The following is a 12,484-nucleotide window of genomic DNA, read 5'->3' as shown; positions in this document are numbered from 1 at the left end:
TTTACAATCAATTTGTACAGTTAACACAATTATCACAGTGGTCCTGACGTACATCCTCAGTTTACAGAGATAACAGGATTAAGAGATTAAAGACTGGCATAAGAAATTATAAAAGTATTATTTTGGAACTGATAAATATCCATGAAATCTTCACAATTTATGTTCCTCTGCCACGGCTCCAGCTGGTCCCTCCATTCGGCGTCCCTGACTTCCCGCAACACCACCACACCCAGCTAATTTTTTATTTTATTTTATTTTTTTGGTTAGAGATGGGGTCTCAATATGTTGTCAGGAGTGGTTTCAAACTCCTGGGCTCAAGTAATCCTCCCGCCTCAGCCAAATTGCTGGGATTACAGGAATGAGCCACCGCTCCCAGCTTACAATAAAAGCATTTGCCTCATGCCATTGCAAGGATTAAATAACAATGCACTTGTGCTTAGCACAGTGCCTGACATAGAGCAAGTGCTCAGAAAACAAGTTAAATGATATATATGCCAGGCAAGGTGTCAGAGCCCTGGAATGGGGAAATGTTTGACTTGTGGGTTGGTAAGAAGGATTTACTGACAACAGTATAGGTTTGAAAAGGAAAGTTTTGGCCGGGCGCGGTGGCTCAAGCCTGTAATCCCAGCTACTTTGGGAGGCCGAGGCACGAGAATGTCGTGAACTCGGGAGGCGGAGCTTGCAGTCAGCTGAGATCCGGCCACTGCACTCCATCCTGGCTAACACAGTGAAACCCCGTCTCTACTAAAAAATACAAAAAAAAAAAAAAAAGAAAAGGAAAGTTTTTTGTTTTTTGGGTTTTTTTTTGAGACGGAGTTTCACTCTTGTTGCCCAGGCTGCAGTGCAATGGTGCCATCTTGCCTCACTGTAACCTCTGCCTCCCGGGTTCAAGTGATTATCCTGCCTCTGGCTCCTGAGTAGCTGGGATTACAGGCATGAACCACCATGCCTGGCTAATTTTGTATTTTTAGTAGAGACGGGGTTTCTCCATGTTGGTTAGGCTAGTCTTGAACTCCCGACCTCAGGTGGTCTGCCCGCCTTGGCCTCCCAAAGTGCTGGGATTACATGTGTGAGCCACCGTGCCCGGCTGGAAAGTTTTATTAGAAAGAAAGAACGCTGCAGAGGAGTGCAGAGGGATGCCTCAGCAAGAAAGAACTGACCATGCTGGTGGATTTTCCTTAGGGGTGTTTATGGACCTTAAAGAGGAAGCTTGAGGGCAATTTGGACCACACTAGCCACGTAGGTCATGATAAATGATTACATTCATAGTAATTCTGGTGCCTTAATGTCAGCAAGGGTTGCAAAGTGAGTTCTGGCATGGCATTCCCGAGTGTATAGAAATTCTAGTTGCTTATACATTTTAAGTTTAAAAGAGTCCTGGAACCAGATGCTAACATTAGATACTAGCGTAGTTTAATTACTTTTAAAGTCCTCAGATAAGGAGTTTTAGTCTCCAGGACCTGTTCAAAGGTCGCCAGGTGATTTTTGCTCTCCTCATGATACAATAAGATGCTGGCTTATTTGACTGGTCACAGATGATGCATCGAATGTTCTGGGTCTGTTAAGCCTCACAATAGCTCAGGTTTTATCTTAATTGTACAGATAATAATAACACATGCTGACTAGGTGCCAGGCATTGTTTTAAGCATTTTGCTAACTTAGTCCTCACAGCAATCCTAAAAGGTAGGTGCTACATATTACAATACCTGCTGTACTGGGGAGGAGACAAAGCATAAGAAACTTGATTAAGTTCACAAGCAATGGCGCGATCCTGGCTCACTGCCACCTCCACCTCCTGGGCTCAAGCGATCCTCCCGCCTTGGCCTCCCAAAGTGCTGGGATTACAGGCGTGAGCTACCGCGCCCAGCTCAGGGTCTACACTCTTAATTGTACTGCCTTTCAACAGCATGTGAGGAACAGAGAGAGGAGAGAGAGACTCCCATTACCAATCAGGAGCTCCAGGTGTATTTCAAACCCTAGGATTATCACCGTGTGCAGCAGATGGCGCCCTGGAGCGTAGCAATAGGCCGGACTTGTACACGGAGTCAAAACTACCATACCCACAATGCTATGGGGTATCAAAGTCCAACCCTACTGGTTAGCTGTCCGAGGTAGTGCCTGTGCGCGCTCCTGTGGGAAATTGTGTACTGAGGCCATTCGGGACCTTCCTTTATCTGCATAAGACAAGTTAAAAAGTGTTTTATCCTCCTCTTATCCTCCTTGTCTTACTAGTTGGCGAGCAATAGGGCTGAAACAAGGCTGCTGTTTGTTGGCCTCACCTGCGCTAGCCTAACGTGAGGACCCTTGACCTCTGGGCCAAGATGGTGGCGCCCAGAGCTTCGCTCTTGCTGCTGCCCTGAGGTGAACTGAAGCCAGCAGCCCCGCATCATGTCGAAGCTCAGCCGGACCACCCGGGGCCTCAGGAAGCCCGAGGTCGGCGGTGTGATCCGGACCATCGTGCGGGCAGGCCTGGCCATGCCTGGGCCCCCACTAGGCCCAGTGCTGGGTCAGGTGCGGCCGTGGCGGGAACCCGACGTGGGGGTTGTCGAGGGCGGTGGAAGCTAGGACGCGGATGGACGGCGCTGGCTCTGGAACTACCGGGGCCTGGGTTCAGAGCTCGGCTCTGCTTCTCACACGCTTTACGTCCTTGTGCTGGTTACAAAGGCTCTTCCGCCTGGGCTTCCTCATCCCTTCCCAATGTGCTGTGATGAGGATAACGTGGGAAGATGCGTACAGATCTTCTGGCTCGCGGAGGGGTAGTTGAATCTGGGTAGAGATAGGAACACAGAGAAGTGAAGACGAAGGAGGGAATGGACGGCGCCTCCTGGGCGGTAGGAAGCCGCCCCCTCCTCCCACCACTAACCCCCTCTGCTTCCCTCACAGAGAGGTGTTTCCATCAACCAATTTTGCAAGGAGTTCAATGAGAGGACAAAGGACATCAAAGAAGGCATTCCTCTGCCTACCAAGATTTTTGTGAAGGTGGAGTCTGGACCGATCCCTGGTTTCTTTCTCCCTCTGTTCTTCCTCGGCCCTGGGGCTGGTCATCTGGGGTTTTCTCAGCTCCTGACTTGACTTCCTATTACTGGGCTCCACTTTCCCCATTTAGGACTAGACCATATTTTTTCTGAACCAGCCCCATCTTGCCATGTTGCAGTTCCTCCCTTTGCCCCTCCATCTCACTGGGCCTTCCAGAGCAGAATTAGGGCAGGAATAGAGAGGACAGGGTTGTTTGCTGCAGATTTATTTTTTCTTTCTTTTTTTTTTTTTTTGAAATGGAGTTTTGCCCTTGTCGCCCAGGCTGGAGTGCAATGGCACGATCTCGGCTCACTGCAACCTCCTTCTCCTGGGTTCAAGCAATTCTCCTGCCTCAGCCTCCTGAGTAGCTGGGATTACAGGCGCCTGCCACCATGTCTGCTAATTTTTTGTATTTTTAGTAGAGATAGGGTTTCACCATGTTGGTTAGGCTGGTCTTGAACTCCTGTCCTCAGGTGATCCACCCACCTTTTCCTCCCAAAGTGCTGGGATTACAGGCAGGAGCCACTGCGCCTGGCCCAGATTTATTTTTTTCTTGTGATTCTGTGGTCTTTTTGAGGGATGCCATAGGAAAGTGAGATGAAGGAAGCAGGGACAGGACATTAGAAGTTCCCTGGGATGGGGCAGCAGGAAGAGAGAATCTCATATTTCTTTTTTCTGTTAAGCCTGACAGGACATTTGAAATCAAGATTGGACAGCCCACTGTTTCCTACTTCTTGAAGGCAGCAGCTGGAATTGAAAAGGGGGCCCGGCAAACAGGTGAGGGTCAGCGTAGGCGTCTGAGATTCTGGGGACTCCAGAATCTCAGTAACACCTGAAGAACCACTTGTTCCTTCCTTCTAGGGAAAGAAGTGGCAGGCCTGGTGACCTTGAAGCATGTGTATGAGATTGCCTGCATCAAAGCTCAGGATGAGGCATTCGCCCTGCAGGACGTACCCCTGTCCTCTGTTGTCCGCTCCATCATTGGATCTGCCCGTTCTCTGGGCATTCGTGTGGTGAAGGAGTAAGTGTCCTGGCAGGTGCAGTGTGACGAGAGGGCCCAGAAAGCTCTGGACTCGGGCAGAGCTGAGAGGGCCCATTGCAGTGGGAAAGTCAGTTTTTAAGTCAAGGGACCCTAGATTCTAGAGGATAGGGTGGGTGTGGGAGACCACATTCATTGATTTGGAATACTCTTATTGGGCACCTGTTATGTATTAGATGTTGTTCTGCAAATGTTCTAAGAAATGGAAAGATCTCCATGAAGGATCCAAGTGGGAGAAGTTCAGTGTCACCCGGGTCTGTCGTCCTAGACCTAGGCGAGTGGAGAATGGTTTGAGGGAAGGACCAGTGGGGAAGGATTTTTGAGCTATGTCAGGTTCATGCTTGCTCCTGAGGCAAACAAGAGACCCCCGTTATGGGGCTTCAGATGACTTCAGGAATTGTTTCATTGAAGTAAGATGTTGGGTGGGAGAGTGTCTGGCCTAGACAATGACCGGAACAGAGATAGCACTCAACCCTTTACTGGCTTCTTGCTGCTGTGTCACATTCCATGTCAAGGCTGACAATTGATTATTTCCCGAGAAGAGTGGGATTAAGCGTGGAGCAGACACAGACTTGACTTTTCTTAAATCTTTTCTTTTATTGGGAACATGGAGATGGGTAAATCTGACCCCAGCCCTGGGACAGACGTACATGCTCAGCCCCGTGACTTCATTGTACAGCATATTTTGGGGCACAGAGTACCCCAGTTAATCTGGACTGGGGTCTGGCTGACACCTCAAAGGATGAGTAGGGATTTAATAAGGGAACAAAAGATAGGGGTTTTGAGGGTTGGGAGATGGTGTCCCTGTGGAAAGCAAAGGTATAGAGGCTGGGAAGTCAGGGAGGGAGAAGGGGCCAGGCAAGCTGGGCTCTGAGACAGAGGCCCCTTTGAGCCCCTGCAAGACATGGGGTCCTGTGAGCTCCCACTGGTGACTCATCATGCGCCAACCATCTGTCTGTCTTCACTTGCAGCCTCAGTTCAGAAGAACTTGCAGCTTTCCAGAAGGAACGAGCCATCTTCCTGGCTGCTCAGAAGGAGGCAGATTTGGCCGCCCAGGAGGAAGCTGCCAAGAAGTGACCCTTGCCCCCCTTCTCCCAGATTTCAAAGGAGGCAGCTGGGAAGGGGGCCAGTTGCAAAGGCTGTGCCCCAGGGGAGGAAGGAGGTCACACCAATATGATGATGGTTTTCATGACTTTGAATGATGTATTTTTGTACATCTAGCTGTATTGAGGCATCAGGCCTGAATAAACATCCTTTCTTACCCACTGTCATCTTCTATCTTGGGACCTCAGGGAAGGGGACCAGTACTGGTGGTAGCCAACATGGGCAGACATTAGGAAATTGGGGTCTTCATGCTGCTTCTCAGATGTGCAAATTGAGGTTCAGCCAAGCAAAGTAACTTGCCCAGGTCCTTTTTTTTCTTTTAAGTTATAATTTTGTTTTATTGCCCAGGTTCTGAATTGGTGCCAGAGGTAGGAATAGAACACAGGGCTTCTCATTTGAAATCCTTTGTTCTTCCCCTCCCCAAGGTGGGAACCATAGGTGCTAGGCCTGGGGTGTATTGCTTGCTTCTTCCATCAAAAATCTCTTTTATCTCCTAATGATTTGCCACCTCAGCAGAAACAGGTCCCTGTGGAGGTCTCAGCTCAGCCCCAGGCAGGGTTACTACATGGAGTGCCCAGATCCCAGGGGCTACCTCAGGCCCTTCTACTAAGCTCCTGACCCTGGCTCTGGGTCAGATGTTGGCTGAACATGAACTATTGTAGGGCTGACAGCTACAGACCACAGAAAGAGCAAAGCTTCAGCAGGTTCCTGCCTGATGCAGAAGTCCTCGGGAAGCCCTTGGCCTTTTATTTCCTCATTGTCCTTTCAGAGAAGAGAGCAGGAGTTGGGGGAGAAAGAAGTTTCGTGTTTACTGAACATCTGTTATGTGCTAGACACTTCATTTTATACTGATAAAATATGGAAAGCATAGATAAACACCTAAAAGAAAATAAAATCCTCACGTTATCCCACCACCCAGATGAGACTTCTGCCAATGTTTGTTGTGTATCTTTTCTGCTCTTTTTTTTTCTTTGTGTATTTATGTATAATGCTTTTTGAAAAAGCAAACTGGGGTCATCCTCTATAGAGCTGTATAATACTGTATACTTTTAACTTGGCAACTATTTAGAACATTTAAAAATTATCTTTTTTTTTTTTTTTGAGATGGAGTCTCGTTCTGTCGCCCAGGCTGGAGTGCAGTGCATGATCTTGGCTCACTGCAAGCTCCGCCTCCCAGGTTCACGCCATTCTCCTGCCTCAGCCTCCTAAGTAGCTGGGACTACAGGCGCCCGCCACCATGCCCGGCTAATTTTTTTTGTATTTTTACTAGAGACGGAGTTTCACTGTGTTAGCCAGGATGGTCTCGATCTCCTGACCTCATAATCTGCCCACCTCCGCCTCCCAAAGTGCTGGGATTACAGGTGTGAGCCACCACGCCTAGCCTAAAAATTGTCTTTCTAAAACAATTTTAAATGATGGCTTAGGTTTTTTTTTTTTTTTTTTTTTTGTGAGATGGAGTCTGACTCTGTCACCCAGGCTGGAGTGCAGTGGCACGATCTTGTCTCACTGCAACCTCTGCCGCTCAAGTTCAAGTGATTCTCCTGTGTCAGCCTCCCAAGTAGCTGGGGTTACAGGCGCCCGCCAACACACACGGCTAATTTTTGTATTTTCAGTACAGACAGGGTTTCACCATGTTGGCCAGGCTGGTCTTGAACTCCTGACCTCAGGAGATCCACCCACCTTGGCCTCCCAAAGTGCTGGGATTACAGGTGTGAGCCACCATGCCCGACCAATACTTCATTAAAAAAAAAAATTTTTTTTTTAATTAATTTATGTTTTTGAGACAGAGTCTTGCTCTTGTCACCCAGGCTGGAGTGCCGTGGCACGAGCTCAGCTTACTGTAGCCTCTGCCTGCTGGGTTCAAGCGATTCTCCTGCCTCAGCCTCCCAAGTAGGTGGGATTACAGGCACCCACCACCACGCCTGGCTAATTTTTGTATTTTTAGTAGAGACAGGGTTTCACCATGTTGGCCAGGCTGGTCTCAAATTCCTGACCTTGTGATCTGCCTCCCTCGGCCTCCCAAAGTGCTGGGATTACAGGCATGAGCCACCGCACCTGGCTTTTTCATTTTTAAATGTTTTAGAGACAGGGTCTTACTCTGTAACCCAGGCAATGGTGCGGTAATAGCTCACTGCAGCCTCAGGGATCCTCCAGCCTCAGTTTCCCAAGTATCTGGGACCACAGGTGCATGCCACTATGCCTGGTGAATTTTAAATTATGTTTATTTTTTATTTAATTTTATTTTATTTTTATTTTTGTTGTTGGTGGTGGTGTTTTTGGAGATGGAGTTTCGCTTTTGTCTCCAAGACAAGAAATGGCTCAGTCTTGGCTCACTGCAACTTCTGCCTCCCGGGTTTAAGCGATTCTACTGCCTCAGCCTCCCAAGTAGCTGGAATTATGGGCATGCGCCACCACATCTAGCTAATTTTTGTATTTACAGTAAAGATGGGGTTTCATCACGTTGGCCAGGCTGGTCTGAAACTCCTGACCTCAAGTAATCTTCCCAGCTTGGCATCCCAAACTGCTGGGATTACAGGCGTGAGTCACCATGTCTGACCTGTTTTATTTTTTAAAAAGACAGTATCTCACTATGTTGCCCAGGCTGGTCTCAAGCTCCTGGCCTCAAATGGTCTCGCCTCAGCCTCTCAAAACACTGGGCTTACAGGCATGAGCCACTGTGCCCAACGAAGTCTCTTTCTTTCCTTCTTTCCTTCCTTCTTTCTCTCTCTTTCTTTCTTCTTTGTCTTTCCTTCCTTTTTTGAGACAGGGTCTTGCCCTGTTGCCAGGCTGGAGTGCAGTGGTGTAATCATAGCTCACTGTAGCCTCCAACTCCTGGCCTCAAGTGATTCTCACATCAGCCTCCCAAGTGGTTAGGACCACAGGTACACACCACCATGCCTGGCTAATTTTTTAAATTATATTTTTCTGTAGGGATGAGATTTTGCCATGTTGCCCAGGCTGCTCTCAAACTTGTAGGCTCAAGCGATCCTCCCACCTCGGCCTTCCAAACTGCTGGGATAACAGTCATGAGCCACCATGACTGGAATCTTGTTTAATTTTAATTTTTCTTTTTTCTAAGAAATGTCAGGCTATAAACCATTCTTAGAGCTCACTGATTTCTGAACACCAAGTGTAGAAATAGCCACTTCCTCTTTGCCCCAATATCATGGGCACAGCAGACCAACAGCATCTGCGGTGCTGGCAGGTTCCAAGCGGCATCTTCAGGGTAGTCACCCACACCTACTCAGCAAGCCAGAGACACCCAGCCTGCAGCCAGGGTGGGCATCCTTTCTTATCTTTTAAAAGTTTCTTGGCCAGGCATGGTGTTGCACACCTGTAATCCCAGCACTTTAGGAGGCTGAGGTGGGTAGATCACCTGAGGTCAGGAGTTAGATACCAGCCTGACCAACATGGTGAAACTCTGTCTCTACTAAAAAAAAAAATATATATATATATATATATATATAGCTGAGCATGGTGGCAGACACCTATAATCCCAGCTACTCAGGAGGCTGAGGCAGGAGAATCACTTGACCCCAGGAGGCAGAGGTTGCAGTAAGCTGAGATCATGCCACTGCATTCCAGCCTGGGTGACAAGAGCGAAACTCCATCTCAAAAAAAAAAAAAAGGAAAACAACAAAAAAAAACCTTTCTTATCCATTTTTCCATCTTTTTATCATTTTTTTTTTTTTCTTTTGAGATGGAGTCTCACTCTGTCACCTAGGCTGGAGTGCAATGGCACAATCTCGGCTCACTGCAACCTCCGCCTCCCAGGTTCAAGCAATTCTCCTGCCTCAGCCTCCTGAGTAGCTGGGATTACAGGCGCCCACCACCACTCCTGGCTAATTTTTTGTGTTTTTAGTAGAGATGGGATTTCACCGTGTTAGCAGGATGGTCTCAATCTCCTGACCCCGTGATCTACCCGCCTCAGCCTCCCAAAGTGCTGGGATTACTGGCGTGAACCAACACGCCCGGCCTTTTTTTTTTTTTTTTTTTTTGAGACAAGGTCTCACTTTTTTCACCCAGGCCGGACTGCAGTGGTGCAAGTGCAATCAAGGCTCACTGCAGCCTTGCCCTTCTGGGCTCAGGTGATCTTCCCACCTCAGCCTTTTGGGTAGCTGGGACTACAGGTGCACACCACGCCTGGCTAACTTTTTGCTTTTTTTTTTTTTTTTTTTTTTCCTCGTAGAGACAGGGATTCGTCTTGTTGCCCAGGCTGGTTTCAAACTCCTGGGCTCAAGCCATCCACCTGCCTCAGCCTCCCAAAGTGCTAGGATTATAGGCATGAGCCCCTGTGCCTGGCCTGTTCTTCTTTCTTATCTTTTAGCTCAATGTCACCTTAGAAGAGTTTTCTGACTCCACACTCTAAATTAGCACCCCCTCCTCAGTTCCTCGCTGCCACAGCACGCAAGTTCTTTCTTTCATTGCACGCACTGCATGCTCCTTTTAAAGAGTTATTTTACTTTTTGTTATGTCTCCCCACAACTTCAGCGTAAGGTCTGTGAGTCCAGGGACCTTGTGAGTCTTGTTCAGTTTTCCCCAGCACCTAGCAAAGCCCCTGGCACATGTAGGTGTCATAAGTGTTTATCACATGCAAAATGAGGTGCCAGAGTCAGTATTTGAGCTCAGTCTTTGTGACCCCAAAACTTCAGCCCTTTCTCATACCTTTTTGCTCCCAGGGCAGCAATCTGGTGTTGGTGGCAAGGGTGCTTGAGAGTCAGATTTGGCTTCAGCAGCCACTTTGGAAGTGCCATTGGGCAATTCCTTTCTTCTCTCTGGGCCTCAGTTTACCCATCTATTCTAAGATGCAGTATTGATGCTCCGAGCCACAGGGACCCTGCCAGGGAAGGGAACAGAAGCAGACAGTTCTATGTCCAGCAGGGGGCGCCATGGGCTCTCTCAACTTCCTTCTCCGCACGGGCCGACTGCCTGGCTCAGCAGTTCTGAGTGTTAGGGTGCCTTCTTGTCTACACACACTCTACCATCTCCTGTCACTGCCCCCAAACACCAAGGAGGGGTTTCTTTTTTTCTTCCATAATTTTTACTTTTTAATGTTGTGGGGCGGCCAGGCGCGGTGGCTCATGCCTGTAATCCCAGCACTTTGGGAGGCTGAGGCGGGTGGATCACGAGGTCAAGAGATTGAGATAAGCCTGGCCAATATGGTGAAACCCCGTCTTACTAAAAATAGAAAAATTAGCCGGGCGTGGTGGCATACGCCTGGAATCCCAGCTACCCAGGAGGCTGAGGCAGGAGAATTGCTGGGACCCGGGAGGCAGAGGCTGCCGTGAGCCGAGATCATGCCACTGCACTCCAGCCTGGGCGACAGAGCAAGACTCCATCTCAAAAAAAAAAAAAAAAAAGATGGGGGCTTTTCTGTTTTGTTTGTTTGTTTGTTTGTTTGTTTGTTTTTGTTTTTTGAGACAGAGTCTCACTCTGTCACCCAGGCTGGAGTGCAATGGCACAATCTAGACTCACTGCAACCTCCGCCTAACGAATTCAAGTGATTCTCCTGCCTCAGCCTCCTGAGTAGCTGGGATTACAGGCTCACGCCACCATGCCCAGCTAATTTTTGTATTTTTAGCGGAGACAGGGTTTCACCATGTTGGCCAGGCTGCTGTCGAACTCCTGACCTCAGGTGATCCACACACCTCAGCCTCCCAAAGTGCTGGGATTAAGGTGTGAGCCGCCATGCCCGGCCTATTATAGATTTAGACTTAGAGAAAAGTTGTGAAGATCCTACAAAGTTCCCACAGACCCCACAGCCATTTCCCCCGTTACCAACATCTTACACTTACATGATACATTTGTCACAATTAATGAATCAATGTTGAGACAGTATTATCAACTGAAGTCCATACTTTATTCAGACTTCCTCATTACCTTTCGTCCTTTTTCTGTTCTAGTATACTACATTCTATTTCATCATTATGTTTCCTTAGGTTTCTCAGAATTTTCTTTTTTGTTTTGTTTTGTTTTGTTTTTGGGGCAGGATTTTGCTCTGTTGCCCAGGTTGGAGTGCAATGGTATGACCATAGCTCATTGCAGTCTCTAACTCCTGGGCTTAAGCAATCCTCCCACATCAGCCTCTCAAGTAGACGGAACTACAGGTGCATGCCACCATGCCCAGCTAATTTTTGTTTGTAGAGATTGGATCTTGCTTTGTTGCCCAGGCTGGTATTGAACTCGTGAGCTCAGGCCACCCTCCCACCTCGTCCTCCCAAAGTTCTGGGATTATAGGCATGAGCTGCCACAATTTCCTGACCAGACTTTCCTTTTTTTTTTTTTTAATGACCCCAGGGAGGTTTTTAGATGGGACTCCAGTGTGTGTCCTGAGCTCATGGCCACTTAAGATTCCCTCTGGGGAACTTGGGAACACATTTTTATGGTAGAAACTGATGACTCTCATGAAATCCTTTGATCTTCAGAAGTGTCCTCTCAACCAGGTGGGGTACTGTGCACCTGTCATCCCAGCACTTTGGGAGGATGAGGCAGGAGGATCTCTTGAGCCCAGGAGTTTGAGTCCAGCCTGGGCAATATAGTGAACCTTGTCTGAAAAGGAAGAATGAAAGAATGAAAGAACAAAGAAGAAAGAAAAAAGAAAGAAGGAAAGAAAGAAAGAAAGAAAGAGCTAATGAAAGAAAGAAGTTCCTTTCAATAAATGTGAGACCCTGTCTAAAATGAAGAAGAGAAAGAAAGAGAGAGAGAAAGAGAGAGAAAGAAAGAGAGAAAGAAAGAAAGAAAGAAAGAAAGAGAGATAAAGAAAGAAAAAGAAAGAAGAAAGAGAAAGAAAGAAGAAAGAAAAAAACAGATTCCTTTCAAGAAGACACTTTGAGCGTGCTTGCTATGTGCCAGTCCTGTGCTCTATGCCAGGGTCCTCCTGGGGATGGGGATGACAGTCCAGTTATTTTGTCCAAGTTGGAGAACAGATGCACAAGGAAGGCAGAGGGCAAAACTCCCCTCTCCTGTTCCACCCAAGGACCCGTCCAAGGTGGAAAAATAGTGACAGGTCCCCAGGAGTGTCCTCCTTCCCATGGGACTCTCAGAAAGGGCATGGCCCCAGAACTGGAGGGTTTGGAATGAAAGGAGTCTTAGGGTCTTTCTCAGGTTTGCACCCTCAGTTCCTGGAACCCAGCCTCAGTACTTCACCGGGGAAAGATTGGGGCCTGGAGTTTCCTTCCTTTCCCTGAGAAAGAAACATGCTCTCAAGCATTTGAGGTCACCATTGCCTTCTAATTCAATTTAATAACTTAAGTCAATTCTGTGCTTCTCCGCTTATAAATGGACACTATCAAGTTCTAACAGCGTCTTTGGGAGATAAGTACCATG

General features: G+C 47.8%; 1 protein-coding gene and 1 non-coding gene across 4 annotated transcripts; one reads left to right on the top strand and one right to left on the bottom strand.

The window, feature by feature from the left end:
* Window positions 1-2,133: 2,133 nt before the first annotated feature.
* MRPL11 (mitochondrial ribosomal protein L11) lies at window positions 2,134-5,320 on the top strand. Of its 3 annotated transcripts, none has more exons than XM_009185584.4 (5): window positions 2,134-2,511; window positions 2,884-2,979; window positions 3,699-3,792; window positions 3,877-4,036; window positions 4,231-4,961. In XM_009185584.4, the coding sequence occupies exons 1-5, from the start codon at window positions 2,389-2,391 to the stop codon at window positions 4,346-4,348; spliced, it is 591 nt and encodes a 196-aa protein (XP_009183848.1). In that variant the 5' UTR covers window positions 2,134-2,388; the 3' UTR covers window positions 4,349-4,961. The 3 variants fall into 3 exon arrangements, with proteins under 3 accessions (XP_009183848.1, XP_003909565.1, XP_003909564.1); XM_003909516.5 differs by lacking the exon at window positions 4,231-4,961 and adding an exon at window positions 5,026-5,320 and having other exon boundaries at window positions 2,152-2,433; XM_003909515.5 differs by lacking the exon at window positions 4,231-4,961 and adding an exon at window positions 5,026-5,320 and having other exon boundaries at window positions 2,155-2,511.
* A 2,917-nt stretch (window positions 5,321-8,237) lies between these two features.
* On the bottom strand, window positions 8,238-8,375 carry LOC116269901. Its single transcript, XR_004177711.1, has one exon. It is a non-coding gene; the product is annotated as a small nucleolar RNA SNORA43 (small nucleolar RNA).
* Window positions 8,376-12,484: the final 4,109 nt, after the last annotated feature.

This window comes from Papio anubis, chromosome 12 (genome assembly GCF_008728515.1).
Source record: "Papio anubis isolate 15944 chromosome 12, Panubis1.0, whole genome shotgun sequence".
NCBI lineage: Eukaryota > Metazoa > Chordata > Mammalia > Primates > Cercopithecidae > Papio > Papio anubis.
Note: the sequence above shows the minus strand (reverse complement) of the source record. Positions and strands in the feature narration are given on the sequence as shown.

Excerpts from the sequence above, each read along its gene's own strand:
- MRPL11 (XM_009185584.4), top strand. The coding sequence starts at position 2,389 with ATGTCGAAGCTCAGCCGGACCACCCGGGGCCTCAGGAAGCCCGAGGTC. Across the intron at positions 2,512-2,883 it reads TAGGCCCAGTGCTGGGTCAG|AGAGGTGTTTCCATCAACCA; the intron begins GTGCGGCCGTGG and ends CTTCCCTCACAG. Across the intron at positions 3,793-3,876 it reads AAAGGGGGCCCGGCAAACAG|GGAAAGAAGTGGCAGGCCTG; the intron begins GTGAGGGTCAGC and ends CCTTCCTTCTAG.